Source organism: Augochlora pura, chromosome 6, assembly GCF_028453695.1.
Source record: "Augochlora pura isolate Apur16 chromosome 6, APUR_v2.2.1, whole genome shotgun sequence".
Classification (NCBI taxonomy): domain Eukaryota; kingdom Metazoa; phylum Arthropoda; class Insecta; order Hymenoptera; family Halictidae; genus Augochlora; species Augochlora pura.
This window is the reverse complement of record NC_135777.1, coordinates 22,104,937-22,127,272: the sequence shown is the minus strand read 5'-3', so window position 1 is coordinate 22,127,272 and position 22,336 is coordinate 22,104,937. Positions and strand designations below refer to the sequence as shown.

The following is a 22,336-nucleotide window of genomic DNA, read 5'->3' as shown; positions in this document are numbered from 1 at the left end:
CTCCGGCAATCTTAATCGGCGACTCCATACCGACAACTTCCACCAACCCCCCCTTCCCCTGGTAATCGAATCGTCGTCGGAGTTCCTGCGGCAAAGTCCATTACAACAATAACAAACTCTCGCAACGCGATCAAAGCTCGTGGAGAGGAGACGTTTAAAGGGAGGGAGGGAGGGAGAGGGTCGCGAGGAATCGCAGCCGAAGAGAGTCGTTCCGTGGCCCCGCGTGGTCCGGGTTGGAAGGTTGCCCCGGAAGGTCTCGAGTTTTATTGCCTCCACCTCCCCCGCGTCTGGTCGCGCGCGTCGGCGAGAAGAATAACTCGTAAATAAGACAATCGAGAGGAAGTCTGGTTGGCGCGCGCGCGGCGAAAGACAGAACGGACGAACGAACGAGCGAGTAGGCGAGCGTCCGCGATCTGCACCGGAAGGAGGATCGGCATTCGCGGAAGAAGGCGCAGCCTCCGGCACCGGCTCGCACCGCCGGCTACCACCACCACCACCGTCGTCGCCACCACCACCATCGCCACCACCACTACCACCACCACCACCACCATCGGGGCACCACTACCAGGACAGGGCCAACATCGCCATCACCGGCAACCACCACCGGCAGCACCAGCATCGCCACCACCATCGCCGCCGCCACCACTACCAGCACAACCGGCGGCACATCGCCTCTGCCGCCGCCAGCATCGCCACCACCGTTCCGACAACGGCGTCGCCACCACCACCCCCGACGACAAGGGGATGAAGAAGAGCGACGGTATCGAAGTGAGACGTGTATATATGTATATATAGAGGTGCGCGCACGTCGGCAAGTTCAGTCGTCTACCGCGTGCCGAGCCGCGAGCATCGTGCAGCCGACAACCCTCCAGCTGCGAACTAGCCGCCTCCTCTTCCCTCCATCCAGAACTGTTGTTTCCATCCTCTCTCTCTCTCTTTCTCTCTCTCTCTCTCTCTCTCTTGCGCTCACGTTTTTCCGCGCGAGAGAGCGTGCGAACGCGAGCGAGCAGGCCGACACGACTCGCGCCCCGGTCACGTGTCTCCCGCGGACTCATCCCCCGCGTTGCACGGCCGGACGGAAGTGCGGCCGACCAAGTGCCAGTCGACGGTCCCTCCTCCTCCTTATCCTCCTTCTCCTCTTCCTCTCCTTATTCTTCTCCTCGCCCCCCATCTATAGAGACCGTGACTAATTAATGACGCCGGCCTCTCCTTCGCGCGATCCTCATTAAAAGGCGAACGTGGAAAAACTGTTCGTTTGTTTGTTTGTTTGTTCGGAGGCGCCGCGGCCTCGATGCCGACCGATCGCAGGAGGACCGCGGGATCGGCGACCGATCGGGATCGATCGGGCCACGTGACGGGCCGAGGACTATGCTGACTCGTGTGACTCCCGCCGCGTAGAGTCGTTCGCACGGCCGGTGACACGCACGTGTTAATGACAAGCCGCGTCTGAGTACGGCGCACGGAACGTGATCGGCTCGCCTGTTCTTTTTTTTTTTTATTTCGGATTTCTCTTCGTTTCGTCGCCGCTTTGCTCTCGGTTTTATTCTGTTTTTTGGCGATGGTGGTGGGTGACACGTAGGCCGCAGTGAGATGTGATGGAGATGAAGACCAGCCTGCTGCTTCTGGCGCTGCTACGCCTCGCCAGCGCGCTCGAAAGTAAGGATCCATGGATCTAGCGGTGCATGTAGAGGTGGTAGATGGTTTCGGGGGATCTGGGGGGTGGGAATGGACCGATCGATGTTTTTGTTCATTGTTCTGAGAATGTTTGGTGGAGGGTTGTTGAGAGGTTGACGGGATTTTGGGGAAGTAACGTTGTCGGAGTGCACGTGTTTTGGAATTGCGTTTTTGGATTTTATGGGGCTGGAGATTTAGTTTAAAATTCGTAAATTTGTTTAGAGCTCTTTTACTTGTTGTTTTAGTATAAAGGAACCTCGATTGTCCGAACTGAGTGATATACATGTTCAGAGAATTTTTTTTTATTTTGAAAATGACCTAAGAACATTTGTATTGAAATTGAGATATTTAAGGGATGCATTTCGAAGGAGGATAAAAAGAAATACCAAAAATAGTAACAATTATTAAGTGATTAATATACAAGTTACTGCAGTCAACTATAAAAAGTTACATATTTTCGTCACTTCTAAAATAAATTGCTCAATTACTTGATGAAAGTGCCAGGTATTTTTTTATTGATTTATTCAATAAAAATTATATAATTCTTTTTCTATTGACCTGATAACAGGTAGAACGTATTTAAAAATAGTTTCGACATTAAGAATTGGTTAATCGAGGTTCCTCTGTATTTTCACATAGAATACAATAAAATTGTGTTCACAGAAAATTGACGAAAAGGTTAGTTTTACCAAATTGTTCCTAGTCAAAATAGTACAAATAATAAGTTTGTCTCGCGATAGTGATTTCTAAGAAAAATGAATAATAAAATTTTTAATAACAAATCCAAATAAAATTCCATCTTTTTGTCACTAATAGAGGCAATTATTAAAATGAATAAAATCAAAGTCAAAACGAAAGATTGCAGTAGACCTTTGCGAAAGACCGGGCAGTAAAATGTTAATAATTTAATCAGTAGAACCAGGTAATTTTTGTTCATAGTATCGTCTTAATTTACTTCCATTTCTAGACTTCTTCAACAAAGGAATTTAATTTGATTTCGACGTAGAAGAAGCGAATAATATTTATATTCAACAAATATTGCAAATATTGCTGACACGTTATTATAGTCCAAGGAGTTGATTCGCTCTTAACCCTTTGCACTCGAGGGGTGACTCCGAGGAACTACTAAAATTATTCTATCACGTTGCAAAATAATTACCATACCAACAAAGTTTAGATTGAAAAATTTAACTGTAAAACTGTTGCTATGAATCACAAGAATCAATTTCACATGTATAAAATACATTCTGTCACGTTAAATGGAAATACTATAAGCTACAAAAATTATTGTAGATTTAAAGTTAAAATGGCTTCGAGTGCAAGTTAATTCGCGCTTCCTTCGTTCCCGACAGAAACCGAAAAATTCCGAGGCGACACCCGGGGTAGTTCGCAAATCACGAGGGTGGCTCGCGTCGCTCTCGATTTCAAAGACTCCACGGTCCAGCCGCGGTGGCGATAAATTCCTTGCGGCGAATTTACGCGACAGCCGGATATATTCTCGAAAAGCCCGCGGCTCGAAAATCGTGACATGTTTTCCCCGGCGCGTGACAGCGTAGGTAATCGTCGTTCAGCCGTTCCGCGGGGTTTACTGCGCGGAGTCAAACAAGAGGGACGCGTTTGGCCAATAAAGTTGCCGCGCTTGTTGGCCGCGTCAAGAGAGCGGCGGACGAGAGGGTACGGAGAGAAAGAGAGAAGGAGGGAGAGATTGAGAGAAGAGAAAGAGAAGGAGAGTGAGAGAGAAAGAGAAGGAGAGAGAGAAAAGGAGAGTGAGAGAGCCGTGCCGTGTAAAGACTAAGAGATCGCCTAAGCGAGCGGATCCCGCTGACTGATACACGACGTAAAATCCCGTACGCATCGTTAAACCGGGCTTTACCGTTCGCATCGCGAGAGAGGGCTGCGCGTTGCACCGCGCGTTGCAACGCGCCGCGACGTCTAAATTTACCGCGGAACGCGCGCGCCTCGATCGGCTTGTTAACGCGGTTACGATGATCGAGGAAAACCGAGCCGGTGGATCTCCATCCTCGGCTCGTTTCGCTCGTTGAATTAACCCTTTTCTCCCCCCCCCCCCCCTCTCTCTCTCTCTCTCTCTCTCTCTCACTGTCTCAACGAGCGCGCTCCGTGTCCGATCTTTATCGGTTGTTCGCGGTGTAATAACTTAACGGGATAACGATCGGGCAAATGGAACCGTTTCGCGGACGAACCACGGGGGATGCCTACGCGAAAGCCGCCTCTGTTGTATCGATGGAAACTCGTCGGCGGCCCGAGAGAAACCGTGCCCCGTGATCCGCGCGCGGGGCCGGTAATGCGGGAGGAAATTGCCGGTTCCCGCGAAGATGGATGATGATTGGGGGATAGTTATCGCGTTCGCGGCGGAATCAATGTCCGAGGGGATCCTCGGCGATCAGTGAATACCGCCGGATGGAGAACCCTCTTGCCACGGTCGTTAGACTTCTTTTTCTGCTTATTGAAATGCTCTTATTTAACGACCCTTTGCCGCGCGTAATGGGCCCGACGTTTCCAATGCGATCTGACTCGAAGCGATCGGCTCCCGTAATGTACACGGTTTCCGTGGGAGTTTCTGCGGGTTTATGGACATTTTCGACGACGGCGACCGATCGGTGCACCTTTCGATAAATCTGTATAAATACGCGGAGACGGTGGGGAAAGGCTGGATATAATACTGTGTGCTTATAATTTTTGCAATAATGAAATATTACTATTATAAAATAGGGATGACGAAGTCAATTTTTGCGAAGGTTTGTTTAGTAATTTTAATTAGACTGTAGATGTTAGAGAATAAAAATAAAATTTGCATTAATATTTATAAAACCAAACATTTGGTACAAATTGCTAAAACTTATAATTTATGAAAAAATTTGAAAATAAATTAAAAAATTTTCGACTATATTAGTATATTATAGCAACTCAATCAAAATACTTAATAATATTAATTTCCATATTCAACGTTATTAATCTCCATATTTATCATTATTTATCTACGTACTTAACATTATTAATCTCCATACTCAGCAGCAGCTTCCTATAAATCTCCTAAATCTCCACCGTGTGTCAAACGTATGAAACTATAGCAAAGGGTTAAACATCGGCGACAAGTGTCTAGAATCGTACTCCGCTTAAAGGAAGCGCGAGTTTGGCTCGTTAAAGTACGGCAAGGGATTAACGATGGGGTTGCGGGTGGGGGGTGAGGTTCTGGGGAGGGGTGCTGGGAGTCGAGGGAAATAAGGTGTGAACGCAGCAAAGATGAACGCACACGATCTCGAATAAATTCGTCGAGTTTCGGGGAGAGCCGGCCGCGAAAGTTTTCGTTATCTACGATCTGACGTCGCGTGAACCCGCCCTTTGTTTCAGACACGAAGGAGGAGGAGGACGCGGACGAGGACGACGAGGAGAATTATCCGGTGGATGACTACGACTACGGCGACTATGAGACCGCGACTATAACCAGCGACACCGATCTTATCGCCGGTGGCTCGTTGCCGATCTTCCTCGCGGAGCCTGTCGACACGTTCGTCGTCAAGGGGAGGCCGGCCACCCTCCATTGCCGGGCGGCGCACGCTCTTCTGGTATGGGGGAAACGCTATTTTTACCGTGCCGTAAATTCTCTTTATTCGGTCGTAAAGTGGTTGTTTCTCGAGCCGGAAATTTTGTCAATTTTTTCAAGAGGAATCGATGATACCTTTTGATTTAATAGTTTAAGGGTGGAACGAAGGATGATCAAGGCATGTTTGATCGAGGCAGTATTTTGTGATGTAAAGGGTTTCATTGTTTTGTTTTGAAGAGGTTCTTTCTTCAGCTGGAAGGTTTGTCAATTTGATAAATTCTTTCAAGAAGGAATTGGTGCTATTTTTTAATTTAATAATTTAAATGTGAAACGAAGGATAATCAAGTAATTTTTACAATCTCTTGTGTCGTAAATAGCTTCTTCGTTTTGCTATGAAGAGGTTCTTTCTTGAGCTGGAAATTTCGCAAATTTTCCAAATTTTCTCAAAAAGATTGGATGCCATTTTTTAATTAAACCCCTTAAAAATCTCTTAAGTGCTATCAACACTCCATTATTTTTTTAACCAAACTCGCATCAGAATTTTTACTATACTCTATTAACTCACTCTACCTGCAGACTAGCTTCCTAAAAATGTAAAAAGATAAAGTAATTAAAGGGAAGCAAGAGTACCTTCCGGCGTCCTAAGAGCCTTCGGCACCGCAAAATTTAGCCACCTTCGCACCTCCGTCGGGTAGTCCCTTTGCGCCGCGGTTGAAACGCGGCTTCTAACGTCAGAGATTTCTACGGGCGGCAACAACTGGCTCAAGAAACTAGCCTGCTAAAATCCATTTAGCACCTGGTTCTCGTGGCGCGTGGAACAATGGCGGCAGACCGGCCGCGTCGAAAAGCAGAAACAAAGGGCCCCGGGAGGGTCACTTTTGCTCGCTGCGAAAGAGAGATCGAGAGCGCAAGAGAGACCCAGCGAGAGTCGGGGAGAGCTAGAGAGAGAGGAAGAGAGCTAGAGAGAGCTAGAGAGAGAAAGAGAGAGCTAGATAGAGCCAGAGAGAGAAAGAGAGAGCCAGAGAGAGCCAGAGAGCGCCATAGAGAGAGAGGCCAGCTTTTCGGGCGTGTTCCGTTTCACGCGCCCGCAAAGTAGGGTCTAACCGCGCTGTCGTCGAGCCCGTCATTTTCCACTCGAGCCTTATTAACCACTCAAAGCCGGCTCGACGGTGCAGCAGCATGCAGCGCCGCGGACATGTCTCGGCGCGGCCTCTTTTTCGCTCTCGGCTCCGCTCGAAGCTCGCCCTGCCTCGCCGCCTTGTCTTGCGAAATTAATCCGCCGCTGTGTTCCGGCTCGGCTTGCAGGTGTATTTTCGCTGCAACGGTGACCGGGCCAAGCAATCGCAGCACCAGGATTTCGTCGACCCTCGTACCGGGACGAGGGTCGTCGAGGTCGAGTTGAACGTGACGAGGAACGAGGTCGAGGAGTACTTCGGCGGGGAGAGGTTCAAGTGCGAGTGCGTGGCATGGTCGGGACCAGGTCAGATTCGAGGGCAGCCCGCCACGGTTGAGGTCGCCTGTAAGTAGAGAACACTCCAATCTCTTCTCTCGTATTTTCTACCCCGTCCCCGATCCTCCCCTCGCCTCCCTTCGGTTCCCATCGACTCCCATCGCCTCTCTTGACTAGGTCTTGACCCTTCGCTTGGATCCTGCGACCGATCGATTTCCACCGTGTACACTTCGAGCGCCAAAAAGATACCACGATCTTAACTGAAGCAAGGTTCTACCACGTCCCCGAACCCTCTCCGCGACCCTCCCCTTCCTCTCCTTCCTCTCCTTCCTCCCCTTTCTCCCTTGACTAAGTCTTGACCCTTCGCTCGGATCCTCCAAAAGGACCGTCGATCGATCGATTTCCACCGTGTACACTTCGAGCGCAGAAAAGATACCGCGATCTTAACAGAAACGAGGAAAGTTATGGTCCGAACGTTCCCGGTTGGATTAACATATATATTCGCTGGTGTGACTCAGAAAGGGGGAGTTTATGAGCGCGCTTGGGGTGCGAAACGGCGCGGGCGTCGAGTGTAAACGGATCCTAAAATGTTGCCTACCCCAGCCGCGCGGGATTCTCATCGGTAATTCGTATTAACGCCGTGTTGCCGCCAGATTTCCCTAAATGGGTAAACACGCCCTGCCGATCTACGGAACGCCGAGGGATATCGCTGAATATCCCCCGGAGCTTTCGAAAAATATGGTTTAACGCGATCGCGGATCGAGAAAATGGGCTGCGAAAATGGGTTATCATGAACCATTACTTTAAATTACGGAACAATGGGAGAAAATAGGCGCTATGTGGGATTCGATGGCTTGTAAATTTGACTTTTATAGCGTTTATGTTATTTTTGTATTATAGTTTATAGAAACGATTGCTATAGCATTTTCGACGTTACCATTGAACCATTGCGATAAATTACGGAATAATTATAAAAAGTAGGCGCTATGAGGGATTTAATGGCTTGTAAATTTGAATTTTATAGCATTCGTGCTATTTTTGTATTACAGTTTTGCGCCGTGATAAAAATGATAGCATTTTTGCAGCTAACGTGTTAATAAATGAAACGTGATAATTTTTAAAGGCGCCTGAAAGTCGCCATTCGACCGCAATAACATTTATCCCAGCAAGTATCGAACATCATTTATCAAAAGAACATACTCGGGAAATATTTCTGCCAACTCTCCAATTATTCATCGTGGTCCTCTCAGGACAGCTTTCTGAATGAACGCTCTAAAATAGTTCTGAAATAGCTCTAAATTGTTCCAAGAACCGTCCTCCATTATTTATCATGCTCCTCCCGTGCGAGACCTTCCTCAATGAACGTTTTAAAATAGCTCTAACTTGACCAAGGTGCTTTCCGACTCTCATGTTTCACGGGAGCAGACGTTCCGAGATGGCCCCAGCTTGCTACAAACAAAGTTATTAATTATTTCTCGCGCGCCTCTCGTCACATCTCTCCTCGATGAACGTTGATATACATATATTGCACATTTCCACTGTACATGGCTACGTATATACGTATATACATCGTATATGTATACGTATATAAATTGGGAAGCAGAATTGAGTCAGCACCTTTAATATAGTGCAACACGTTATCGTGTGTGCTATAGCATTCATTTTCATTAAGAAGCACAGTGACACGAACGCTATAAAAATCAAATTTATACGTTACATTACTATACATTCAATTCTATATAGCGCTCATTTTATGGAATCGCTATGCACTTTAATGGAATGGTTTAATAATTATTTACATTTCTATTTTTATAGTTCATTCAGATTTTTATTATCTGCAAATGCGATAACTTTTTCCAAAGCGAATCGAATGTTTTTTGTAACATTTGAAAGATTAGTTAGAAAGATTAGTTTGTCATATAATTACTGGAATACTTTTTTTTTAATTTTACCATTACTTATAATAAAGAAAATTGTGTAAAGCTGCCTTTCTTTTTTACTTTTTTATTTGAGTCTATAATAAAAATTAAAAAATGCATTTGGCGCTCCTTTTGGAGGAAGAATTATTTAAAATTTACAATAAAATTGACTCCGAGAACTCTAAGATCTATTAAAGGGTTCAAGGTCTATTAAAGGTCAACGACATCGCGCCGCCACGGCGCAAAATCCCGGCCCCGACGACGTTCCGACGCAGCGCGGGACCCGTCCGCGTAAAAATTGAAAAGCAAGCTGCGCCGTGCCGCGGTTTTTCACTAAACCGATTCGCAGGTTACCATTCCAATTTGCATGGGCGGCGATACAACGTTCGGCCGTGTGGACCAAAAAAAAAAGAAAAAACGAAAAAAAAAATCGCGTCCGCGGCCGGATATCGCGCAGGGAGTCTCGCGTGCGGGGTTTCTGTATTCACGGGTGTTTGCCTTGCAATGGAATATCGATTAGATTTTCGACTCGGTTTACGCGTCACGAAATATCGGATGAAAACAAGCGGTGCCACGCCGCTGTGTCCCCGCCCCCGTGCCGCCGCCGCCGCCGCCACTCGGTTAACTCTCGTCGACAGCGAAGCTTAACGGAGTGAATTTCGTGTCCGGTATCTCGGGGACCCCTTTCGAGAGCTCGGCCCGCCGCTAATCGGGTTAATGAAGTTACGTTTTATGACCGATTCCAGGTGTCGGTCGCCCGGGGGCCCCCTCCCCACTCCTTCTTTCTCTCTTTGGCCGACACACCCCTCGGGCAACGTTCGCACCCCACCGCCGCGAGAATACGGTGCACGCGCTCGTTTCTACGCCGGCCGCCCAAAATTATGGAAACTATCGGCCGACGGTGTTCCGTTTAATTACAGCGCGCCGCCACCTCTCTCCAATTCGAATTCGATGGCCGTGGCTTCCTCCGCGCCACTATCCCTCTCTCTCTCCCTCTCTCTCTCTCTCTCTCTCTCTCTCGCCTTATACATTAACGAAATTGATCCCCTAATTGGCTACCTCGAAGACCGGACGAACGTTTCGTGATTCCGGGTACCCTTGCTCTCGACCGGTGTCTTCCATCAGCGACTTCCGATGCGCCCTTTTGCAATGCCGGGAAATTTGTAATGGAGCCTTGAGTGCTTCGCGCTTTAGCGCGGTCAATGTTTTATCGTCATCCTGATATCTTTAGTAGAGTTTTAGTGGAATAATTTTGAAGTCAAATTTTTTCTTTAATTCTTGAATTGTAAATTATTGTGGCCAAGGGGGTGTAAAAGAGCGACAATTTTTAACTGCGAGCCATCGATTAGAAATAAATATTTTTTCTAAATCAAATTCGAGACACTGAAAGAAATTAAAAGAACTTATACCGCAATATTTTTATTAATTACAATTTACTACGATATAATATACAGCAATATTTTCTAGTTATTTAAATTAGTAATTAACGATATAATTAGCAAATGCAATGGCCAAGTTCCCACTTTAAACTATACAAGTTTTATAAAGTTATCGTAAAACAAAGCCACGGCTTACCGGCTCTTTTTAAAAACCGAGTTCTTTTAAAAACTGAACCCTTTGAAATCCCGCGTAACAATCGTTACTTGAAGCACGCCTCTAACCACGAAGATCGCTGCGCCTGGGTCGCGAGCTTCGCGAAGTTAAAATACACGTCGGATAAAATTTTCGAAACGAGTTACGAGGCGACGGCAACCGGGTCGACGAAGTTCGCCGTCGATACGTCGCGCTGAACTTCGATTCCCCCCGCGCGCGCGCGCGCGGATAAGTTTCTTAATTCGAGATCTGTCGGCGCACGTCAGAACTTTGTCAGAACTTTCTGTTTGTCCGTTTCCGGATCGTTCAATCTTTCGAAAGAGTTGCGGGACGATCGGCGGACGCGGGGACGCGCTCGGCCGGAACCGGATTGTTTTCGCGCGTCCGCCGTCGAAAGAGCAATTTCCATTCGGAGGAGTCCGCGGCGCGACGCGTAAACACGCGGCGCAAACAGGAAACAGAATTAAATCCGTATTTACGCGCAAACAGGAAACGGACGTGTTTTCGGGATTGAACAACCCGCCGCGTTATCGATCGACGCCGGTGTCTCATCGCGGAAATGCTTCACTGCGTCGCCGCGACGATCCTTGACGCGCCGAGACACTTGCGAATTAACGCTTTTGTGATCGGCTATACTGTCATTTATATTATTACGATATAAGCGTTATACTACACCTATAAATCGGCTTCTTATAGGCTAACTAATCATTTATTACCTGTTGCTGAGACAAAAGTGTTAGATGGTACTTCGGCAAGCTCCGGTATTATTAAATAATTTTTTAAATGGTAGATACCTTTCGCAACGAATACAGTAAATAAAATAAAATAAAACAGATCAATACTGGTTTTACAAGAATGTAGAACTGTTTAAGGCTGAACTATTGGTCAGTAAAGCGTTAATCATGTCGCAATTTTTTTTTTATTTACCGCTGCGATGATTAGTACTTATTTGTTCATAATACTGTCCTTAATAGGACCAGATAATTTTTATATTTTTCTATTGCTTTTATTTATTTCCTTTTCTAGACTTCGATGACAGAAGAATTCAATTTCATGTCTATTCAGAAGGAATTAATAATATTCATATTTATTAGATTTACCATAGAATATTTATCACAAGCCATACTCGTTATTATAGCGCAAAGAAACAATCCTGATTTCAAAATAGCTTTTAACAAAGTTCCAAGTAAAAAATCGCCAATTATTCGACGAAAAATGCTCTTCGATCCTCCCAAACCAAAAATCGCTAAAAGTCTGAAGAAACCTATGCTTGTTCCATTTACGAAACAGCTGGTTCTAATGGCCCGGAAGGGTATCGTTAATCAGATACGGGTTCAGCGAGTCCGCGAAGCAGCGTTAATCAGAATATTTCAATAAGCGGAACGTCGGACGGCTAATCGGCCCCGTTTCCCATTCACGTGGCCGTATTAAAAAGCAGTCGGTATAGCAAGAGGGGAGGGGGTGCCCGGGCAATATGGCATCGTCCGGGAGAGGAGCTCCGCAGTCTAGACGCCCGTTGGTGAGTGCAAGGATATATAGTGCACCGGTGCATCGGTGGTGGCCGTTGCTTGCTCTTCACGAACGATATAAAAGCAGCTATTTCGCGGCGTATACACGGCGCGGTGGATAATATGGCGTAGCCGGTGGCAGCGGGTCGGGCCGGACGAGCGAATAGCTTCTGCCCTCGTGGCCGCGCGGATCGAACAGATCTTTTTCCGGCCTGCGCTGCCGCGCTCGAGTGCGCCCCGGATAGACAAGACCGGTGAAAGCGCCCTTGCATTTATACAACCGCCCTAATATCGCTGAGTGGCCTACTCCCTCGCCGGCGCCCTTCCCCTCCCCTCCCCTCCGCCTCCCGGCTCTCTCTTCGGAGTTCCAGCTCTCTCCGGAGTTGGGATGATTTTTCTCTTCTGTGTTAGAGCTCTCTCTTCACGGAGTCATGGGTCTCTAGAGTCTCAGGTCTCTTTCTTATCGGCGCTTTTTCTCCGCGTCTCAGCTCTTTCTTCTTCCGAGTCCTAGCTCTCTTCTTCGCCGGCACTTATTCTCTTCCAAGTCCCAGCTCTCTCTCCCGAGCCCTAGCTCTCCCGAGTCCCAATCGTCCCGAGTCCCAATTGTCCCGAGTCCCAATTCTCCCGAGTCCCAATTGTCCCGAGTCCCAACTCTCCCGAGTCCCAATTGTCCCGAGTCCCAACTCTCCCGAGTCCCAATTGTCCCGAGTCCCAACTCTCCCGAGTCCCAATTGTCCCGAGCCCCAACTCTCCCGAATCCCAATTGTCCCGAGTCCCAACTCTCCCGAGTCCCAATTGTCCCGAGTCCCAACTCTCTCGAGTCCCAATTGTCCCGAGTCCCAACTCTCCCAAGTCTCAATTGTCCCGAGTCCCAATTGTTCCGAGTCCCAACTCTCCCGAGTCCCAATTGTCCCGAGCCCCAACTCTCCCGAGTCCCAATTGTCCCAGCTCTCTCTCCCGAGTCCTAGCTCTCCCGAGTCCCAACTCTCCCGAGTACCAATTGTCCCGAGTCCCAACTCTGCCGAATCCCAACTCTCCTGAATCCCAATTGTCCCGAATCTCATCATTCCTGAGTCCCATCTTTTCCAAGTCCCAAAACTCTCCCGAATCGCATGTTTCTCGAGTCCCCAAACATAACCTCTTTCCCCCAAAAATATTAAAAAATAAAAACATCGCGCAGACCTGAAGAAGCACTTCCTCTCGCCGCCGTACTCATTGTCGGTCGAGGCCGGCCGCAACGCCGAGCTGCGATGCTCGCCGCCTATGGGGGTGCCTCTCCCCAAAGTCTACTGGCTGAAGAACGGATCGCCTCTGGAGACCGTCAACGGGTCCACCCAACAGCCGCCTGTCCAGCAGAGCAATCCAAACGAAGTCGCTGCTACAGGGAACTTCGTGCAGACCGGAGAGGGACACCTGTTCCTCGGCGAAGCGGAACTCAGACATCAGGGAAACTACTCCTGCGTGGCGGAGAACATCGCTGCGAGGAGGGTTAGCGAGCCGGCTGTTCTCACGGTCTATGGTGAGTCTGTTCTATGGGGCAATGTTTCGGGCAGAAGTTGTACGGTAGGGAATAGGGTATGTTATAATGTGATTGATTTTCTTCTGTGTGGATTTTTAGTGGGATTTTAATTTTGACATTGTTTTCATATTGTTATCTTCATATTTTTGCTATAAATAACAATATCATTTTTAAATGAACAATTTCGTATCGCTTTTTAAATTTGGTATATAACAGGTTTTACTTGACGAAAATCAAATTTATCAAATTATGTCGAATGAGTTTTGAAAATTTGCTATCTGTTCTTAAAAAGAAAAGTAAACAATAAATTTTGTATGCAGCTAATATATATTATTATAATAATTAATATAATGGTAACTGATGCCCTGTTACTAGTATAAATGACGATTTATAAACATCACTTTTCAGAAAATATATGTCGCGAATAAAATGACATAACCTTGACATAATTTTGCAGAAAATCCAAATATAGTGCAACTATACTACACAACCCTCGTATTATAATAGAAACAATTCCACCGTCGTCAAAATTAGCTCGAAACGTTTCTGCAGTCTCGCGCCGCCCGATAGTCGCCGCTCTCGCGCCAAAGGGTTCACCGAGCGTTCCCGTGCTATAATTAATACGATTCAATCAGTCATCGCGTTAAAGGCTTAAGACACGCGGAACGCGGGGATCGATATTAGTCGAGACACTACGCGGGCAGATTGCTGGTAGCTGATTCCGCCCGGCATGTCAGTCAGCCGCCTCCTCCTCCTCCACCTCCTCCGCCTCCTCCATTGATCCGAGGCGCGTATCGCGGCGCGCGTCGTTACACGCGCAAACAATATCCTCTCTTCGACGGTTCCGTGAGACCCGCATGAATATTGCATTCGCCCGCTTAGCTGCAATTGGTAACGGCAACCTGCCGCCCCCCCCTCCCCCCGGTAATTAGCCCTCGATACTCTTTTAATCGGGGGGCGGGCACGATGTGCGACGGGTAGGTGGGGTGAAGGGGGGGGGCGGGGGGAGAGAGGTTTAAGTAATTGTTGCGACCAGGGAATTCGTGATATCGGCATCCGATAATTTGCCGCACGGGAGATTGCGCGCTTGTTATCGGCGATTCGAAACGGTGATTTCAAGTTCGAGCGAACGCTTTAAATTGCTTCGCGCTATTTATCGCAAGCGGAAGGCGAACGCGCCGCCGTTATCTGCGTACGCGCTGCGTTTTACGAACGCGTTCTCGCGCGACGCGGAATTGTTGCTTTCTTTGGGACGATGTTAAGCAAATATTAAGCAAAGTGTCTTTTGGGTTGACTTTTGATATGCTCACTGCTTTTCTTTCTTTTATTATTATATCTTCTATTTTTTATTTTATTCATTATTATTATTTTAGAATGATCGAGGATGTTTTATATTTTTTTGACACTTTGTAAATGTTGGTCCTACTGTTTTAATAGGATAAAGAGCTTTTTCCAGACTAAATAGTGACTTAACCTCTAAATCGAGATTTAATAGGTTCGATACTGGTATGGGGTGAGGGAGTCTATTACCGTGGGGTGGCCAATCACTATGCCTTTGTATTTATGGAATAAGACGTGTTACAAATTTATAGTCTTTTACTTTGTTCATTGTTTAATACAAAAATATATGTGTTGTTCGATAAATATAAAAGTAATTATTCTTGGAAACAGATCAAAGCCATCCCCACAGTAGTCAGTTCTACTACTACTTATATCTTTCGAATTTAATAAATCTTATAAAATCTGAGAAAAATGTCGTTTTAAAAATGTCATTTCTAGCGGCGCCTTAGAGTCGTCACCCGTCCTCAAAAGGGTTAAAAAATTCCATTAAAAATCTCATCCTATAACTTATCATTATTTATCATACCTTTCACAAGGAATCTCACAAGAAAAGAACCGGTATAATCCTCAGTAAATACGAATAAACCGCTACTATTCCGGTTTCTGTAAAAATTACGAAGACGCCACGAAAAACCAACCGGTACCACGGCACTTACGTCTGATCGTCCGGCATCCTCGTCCACCGAAATTTTTGCCGTGCAATTCGAATCGATTCAATTCCCCGGCGCTCATCAAAGAGCAACTCGCAATTACCGGGCATATCTCTTATCCACCGTTCCCCGGGATTCGTTCACAGTGAACGGCGGGTGGTCTTCCTGGTCGGGATGGTCGGACTGCAGCACCCGTTGCGGCCGAGGTGTACAAAAGAGGACCCGTACCTGCTCGAACCCGATGCCGATCAACGGGGGTCAGTCCTGTCCGGGACCGGCGACGCAAAGGGTCGACTGCAATCCTTCCTGTCCCGGTAAGCGATTTAATTATGAAATTAACAATGGCTCTCCGTCAAACGGTCTTCGGCGTATACGGCGACGATCGTTCGCGTCAAAGGGCCGCGGGGAGGCGAAGAGAGAGCGAGAGAGAGAGAGAGGGAGAGAGAGAGAGAGAGAGAGAGGGCGCGATTCTGCCCGTGTGTCCCAGTCGAATCTGATAACCGAGATTTAATCGTGATTTTCAAGTTCACCCGTTGCTTTCAGCGGTCGACGGCAGATGGTCAAGCTGGTCCTCGTGGACCGCATGCGGTCCCGATTGTTCCAGAGTGAGGAGGAGATCCTGCAACGACCCCCCGCCGAGCAATGGTGGTCGTTCCTGTCAAGGCAAGGACGTCATCGTTGAGTCTTGCTCCGCGGATCGATGTAATGGTGAGTCTCCTGCTGCGTTCTCGCTGTTTTCTTCTCTCGCACCCCCTCTGTCTCCCTCCCTCCCACTATTCCTCCATCTCTCTACCCTTCCAACCTCGTCTCTTCATTTCAGTCTCTCTTTCTCTTTATTTCAGGCTCTCTTCCTCTTTATTTCAGTCTGTCTTTCTCTTTATTTTAGTCTTTTTTTCTCTTTATCTCAGTCTCTCTTTCCCTTTCTCTTTATTTCAGTCTCTCTCTTACTCTCTCACGCATTGTTCCTCTCGCTGACTTCATCTCTCTCTTACTCTGTCACGCACTCTTCCTCTCGCTGACTTCATCTCTCTCTCTCTCTCTCTCTCTTACACTCTCACGCATTGTTCCTCTCGCTGACTGCATCTCTCTCTTACTCTGTCACGCACTCTTCCTCTCTCTCTCTCTCTCTCTTACTCTCTCAAGCACTCTTTCTCTCGCTGACTTCATCTCTCTCTTACTCTCTCTCTCTTACTCTCTTACTCTCTTACCCACTCTTCCTCTCGCTGACTTTATCTCTCTCCATCTCGACCGCCGTCTCTTTTCGTCTTTCCATTTCGCCGCGCGTCTTTTGTCTCTGGGTTTTTCGATTCTCGATTTTGGATCGGTGCCGGGTGACTCGGCCGGGGCATGCCGACGATTTATTACGAGCGAGCGGGCTCTTCGAGGCGCGTCGCGTCCGATGATCGTCGGATGCGCGCCGACGGGGACGATACGATTTAAATTAATAATGACTCGCAGAATGCCGGCCGAAATCGTTTCATTCGACCGGACCGCGAACGGTGCACCGTAATCGTCCTCGATTAGCCGGTCGTTGGACGATTCGAATATCCTCCTCCTCCTCTATTGTTAATCATCGGTATCTTCGCGCACAGTGGTTCGGATTGACGTAAGGATTGCTCTGTAACTCTTCATTCTGGTATAAACGCGAAACTTGGATCGATTATTGAAATAATGTCAGATTAAGGATTAAGAAAAAAATACATTAATTTTATTACTGTTTTATTATTGTCGTTATTAGTATTGTGATTATATTTCTTATCGTTTAATTATTAAATCTAACGCCTTTGGATCTAATTCCTTATTTTATTTGGTACACGATTTAATTCGTATAGTGGATATTTACGGGTCTGATGTCAAAAGGAGACGATATTCTTGTCATACTGATAATTATCAAGTTTGACAAAATTCACGGACATCCTAGAATTTTTTTCGCGGATCCCAGTTACAGTGCCATAAAATACAATCTTTTCTCTTTAATTTGATAAAAGTAAAACGCGGCTACGATTTTTTCTCGCAAAGTTACAGCACTTTGAAATTAACCATACATTTGGTCAGTCGAAGCTGGCTTCGAATTTTTCGTCAAAAATTGGTCTGCAACCTTTTTACATATTCTTAACAAAATAGTAAATTAATATTACATCAAAGTGTTCATATATAACACAATAAATCAACTATGACTAACAAACATCGTCGACTGATTTCGCATCAAAAAGATGGAACTTATGGGACACCCTAATAGATCCAATACAGATCGATGAAAGTTCATTTTTCGATAAAACGTCACACACCTTGCGCTAATCCGGACCACTGTGCAACGTCTCGCGAGAGAAGGAGAGAGAGAGCCCGAGTTTCTCGGATCCGTTGGCCATCGCCAGGGAAGATTAACGATCCGCCATGGGGAACCAGCGTCCGGACGGCACGTTCCGCTTGTTAACGAGATAAAGTCACCGGGAGATTTTTCAACGCAGGCATTTCTTATTCCCGGTGTACGGTAACGTCCTCTCGTGATATCGCATGCAGCACTCGGACAGGACGGGCCGCGGGTCTTGAAGGAAGGTAAATGCCAAAGGGGGACGCACAGGTACCGTTTCGCGCACCCCTGCCGGAAAGCATTCGATCCGCCGCGGTTGTTGGACATCGGCCGTTGCCAGACGTGGAAAGTGTTCGCTGTGACGAGTGTACAATGGGGCTCGTCGAACGTCGAGGAAATGTTCGACGCGACGATGCCTCTCACGACCGTGTTCTCGATTCTGTCGTCGTTGGCCGTGTAGCGCCGTGACGCGGGCTGACACTTTGTCGGTCTACTTACGCTCTTTCGTGGCTTTCAAACGTCAACTTACACGGTGAATTATTATATTAAATGTGGGAGAAATATTGGAAGAATTTAAAGATGCAGTATTTTCATGCCATTCGAATTATTAATGAACAAGATCTACGACTACGAGGCTGTGGTATTATATAATTCCTGTTTTAATAATTTTATGCACATTGGTGGAATTAATAAATATTTTTAAGTCATTCTCAATTGGTTGAAACTGTTAAACGAGGATAATTTTATTTTGCATAAAGATCGTCTTTAAATATTGACTGTTAATTGTACTGTTCAATAAAATTTGCGTCTAGTGTTAATTTTCTTTTAAAAGATCATTAAATATTGCCCCAAACCGTACACTCGTCGCAGGAATAAAATCGACAGCTTCTCAAACGAGATAACAGTCATCGTTCCAAATGACTTGAATATTTTCGAGCCACCAATCCGGCCGCGCAACAATGATCGAACGTTCGCCGGCGGGCGATCGGAACAGTTTTGAAAGCTTGTGTGCCGGCAGCGGCGCGGTCGATCGATCACAGAAACATCCTCGCCCTCTGGATCACGTTGAGCCTGGCGGCGGTGATCCTGGCATTGACGACCGTCTTCTTCGTGCGAGTGATGCGCCGGAAGGAGCGGATGGGCGCGCTGTACGGCGTCGCTCGGCTGGACTTCCGGCGACCCGGTGACCTGGCCAAGTCGGTCGTCTCGAAGAACCGATCGGTCCTGTCCATGGACAGGCGGCTGGAGCAGGTGATAGACGAGTCGAACGCGTCCCGAATGCCTAGGTAAACGATCCTCGAGGACATTAAGCCGCGATCGATCTTTGTCCCCCGTTGAAAGTCGCCCGACGATGCGCAGGTCTTGCTCGGAGCACCACTACGACGTGCCGCAGCTGTCGTTGCCGTCGACCGCCAGGCCATCGCCGAGCTCCTCGGTGACGAGGTCCTCCTGCAGGAACTCCCAGCGCGGCAGAGGCCTGTCCGACAACGAGGAGGGCCGCTCGTCCAGTAAGAAAACCGGACATCGACGGTGAAAGGTTACGCGCGGCGGCATTGCGATCTCTCTGTTGGCGTTTGCTTGCGCAGGATCCACGCAGCCGAACGCGGAGAGCACCAACGAGGACGAGGACGACCACGACGAGCTGGACGTGCTCACCGAGGACGACAAGGTCCATGGAGACTCCGGGGGATTCATCGTGAGAGCCGTGGTGGACGAGCAGGGCGCCCTTCTCGTCGTCCCCGAAGTCGGCGTTTCCATGTCCGTCCCCGAAGGAGCCATCCCGCGAAATCGTCGACACAATCTGCATCTGGCTGTCCTAGGCGACGACTACTTGAGACCTTCCCTACCGCCTGGGCTGACTCTTCTGTCCGCCGTGGTGGCCTGCGGACCCAGCGACATCGACCTGGTGAAGCCAGTGATCCTCCAGTTCGAGCACTGCGCCGAGCTCAGGACCGACAACTGGGAGCTCAGTCTGTGGTCCACCGATTTGGATCTGGAGACTCGGTCCAGTAATTCCACCAATTCGTCGACCAGCTCGAATGTCACTTCCTCGATGATGTGGCGCAAGGTACTCACGCTCGGCGGCGAACCCATCAATCTGCCCGGGCAACCTTTCGCGCAGCTCGATCACACCGGCGTGTTCCTGGTCACGGAGACGCCCAGCGCCTATGCCGTTGCCGGAGAGAGCTCCTCGGTGGCGCCTGGACTCGCTGTGAAGAGGATCTGCGTCGCCGTGTTTCTGTCCAGGGAGAGGGATCACATCAGGTGTCATCTGATCGAGGACACCAGGGCGGCGTTCAAGCTGCTGGTGGACAGGGTGAGTGCCTCTAGATGTCTTTATTTGCTCAGGTGGAATTAGGAGCTTTCTGATCTTTGATTAGAAATTGGGGATCAGAGAAATTTTCTTCCATGATAAACCCTTTTTTAACTGGGATTAGAGGTTAGACAAAATTAAATAATGTAAAAGGTTGAACTATTCCCTTTTCTCAATATATAATTTCACAGCCTAAAATCTTCAAATTTTTACTTAATACATTTTTATTTAATATGATCCTTTATAAAATTTGAGAAAAATATTAAATGGCAGAGAAAAGCTATGAATCCTCTAATTATTATGCTATCTGTTACAATTTTAAGTAATTATTAGAGACAGTGGATTTTATACGACTACGACAAAGATGATTAAAACGAATAGAATGTTTTAAAGAAATTAAGAAAAAAATTCAAAGATAATGTTACTATTTTAATGGTATTATTTTCAACTTATTACAGTAATTAAAGGTTGAAGAACCTTGCCATCTAACTCACGTTTCTCACAATCAATTCAAACAATTTTTATTCTTCACAAAGATCCGCAGCCAAGTAATTAATTTGTTGCCAATTTTAAATCTCTGAATTTCTCTCACGAGCACTCGCGAACCTATTCGACGACGTCCGACCGCGTTTTGTCAAGCCCGATCGCGCACGATCGCGTCACGAAATCGTTCCATGCCTCCCCCGAATCGCTTCAGGAGCGTCGGCTAGGCGGAAGCCGAGTGGAGCACGGCACCCTAGGCTTCCGAGCAGGTGGTTCCCCCCTGCGCATCGATCTCGAGGACAGGGAAAGCGGATTCGTGGAGCGTCAAGAGGTTCCGCACCGCAGGATTTGGTCCTCGAGCCGGACGAGCATAAGGCGGTCCTTCAGGATCGAGAAAACCGTCGGCGAGACGAGGCTCAGCTTCGAGCTGCGTGCCTGCCAGTGCGGCTTCGAGGAGCACGCGCTGTTCATGAGGGTCGACCTGGACTTCGTCAAGAGGAACAGCTCCGCCGGCAAGAGGTCCACCAAGACCGAATCGTCCGTCGTCTTGCGGGGGAAGAACTCGGCCAGGTCGACGGAGTCCGTTCTACCGAGACCGTTCAGGTACTTTTCATTCGCTTCTCTCTTTCACGCTTCGAAACAATTTCCATGTGACTCACCTCAAACGAAAGCTAGAAAACTCCTATTTAAAACCTGGTAAATTAAAATACAATAGCACGACAAGATCATTTTTAAAAATTAAAAAGACTCAACCTCTGACATAACGTAGTTTCCAAGATTTAAAGGCAGAAAAGAGGACCCTTAAAATACGTTCCCATAGTTCAAACTCTACGCAACTTAGTCCAAATAAAAGCTCAAAGTGTCTACTTCAAGTCACAGTAGCACACTGAAAAACCCTGTCCAACATCCAGCCGAATGATAATCGAAACCGCCGTCTCTCCCGCGTTTCCTTGATCCCGAAATGGATCCGTCGGCCAGGCCATATCTTTCAAAGACACTCGACGGTGCTTTTTCGGTTGAAGGTTCTCAAAAACGCTGAGAAAACAGCTGTGCCAGTGCCTGGACCCTCCCAGCGCCCGGGGCAACGATTGGCGGATGCTGGCTCAGAGGCTGCAAGTAGACCGGTGAGATCGGAGATCGCGTTCTACAAAGAATAAGAAGAAGAAGAAGAGCGACGTGGGGAGGGATCCGGGCTAAAATATCTGTCACGATTCCATTTCAGATACGTCGATTACTTCGCGACGAAGGCGAGCCCGACCGAGCACATCCTGGACCTGTGGGAGGCGAAGCACCAGGAGGGCACTGCCCTGGCGGACCTCCTGAACCACTTGAGACTGATGGGACGCGTCGACGCTGCCAACGTCCTCGAGAGCCGCCTCGGCCCGTGGATCTGAGACACCGGCGCCCCCGCTCGCCGCCTAAATACCGAGCACACGCCGCGCACCACTGCCGATCGACCCACGATTTTACAATGTCTTTTGTAAATAACTCGAACAAGAAAAAAAAAGAAAAAGAAAGAAACGAAATATAACGGATCCGAGAAACGATGAATGATCGATGTAGAACCACGTTGTATAGAGAGAGAGAAACCCGGCAAATCGTGTTTGTACATAAAAGCTCGTTTATAGCAAAACATCATGGCTACCGTTCTCTGCCGCCCTCCATCTTCCAGCAGAGATTCACGGGGGGAGGGGGGGGGGGGGGAAAAGTGGCCCGCGCGATTAATACCGTTATCGAGAGGACTCGCGGAGTGCCATTCTGCGTTCCGGGGTTCGCCGGACCACGGATTCCCACGGAAATCCCATTAACGATCGCCCGGCGATCCAATGACCGTCTTCCGGTAGCGTCGCCTAACCAACCCCCCACTCACAACCACCCCCTCGAACCGTTGTGTCGAAGGGACGGTAATCGCGGACGTGAACCGTTCGCAGAATCCCAGGCGTCGGGTCCTCGATCCGTCGCGTATCCACGCGAACAATGCGGACGTCCGTGCGGGCCGCGGGAAGATCGGA

General features: G+C 47.8%; 1 protein-coding gene across 1 annotated transcript; it reads left to right on the top strand.

Annotated features, from left to right (window-relative positions):
• Positions 1–835: 835 nt before the first annotated feature.
• On the top strand, positions 836–21,946 carry LOC144471580 (netrin receptor UNC5C). Its single transcript, XM_078183753.1, has 13 exons — positions 836–1,656; positions 5,044–5,258; positions 6,542–6,755; positions 12,887–13,225; positions 15,363–15,530; positions 15,760–15,924; positions 17,737–17,772; positions 18,546–18,813; positions 18,887–19,035; positions 19,114–19,844; positions 20,539–20,927; positions 21,347–21,448; positions 21,547–21,946. Exons 1-13 carry the CDS (start codon positions 1,596–1,598, stop codon positions 21,716–21,718), a joined length of 3,009 nt encoding a protein of 1,002 aa, XP_078039879.1. The 5' UTR covers positions 836–1,595; the 3' UTR covers positions 21,719–21,946.
• Positions 21,947–22,336: the final 390 nt, after the last annotated feature.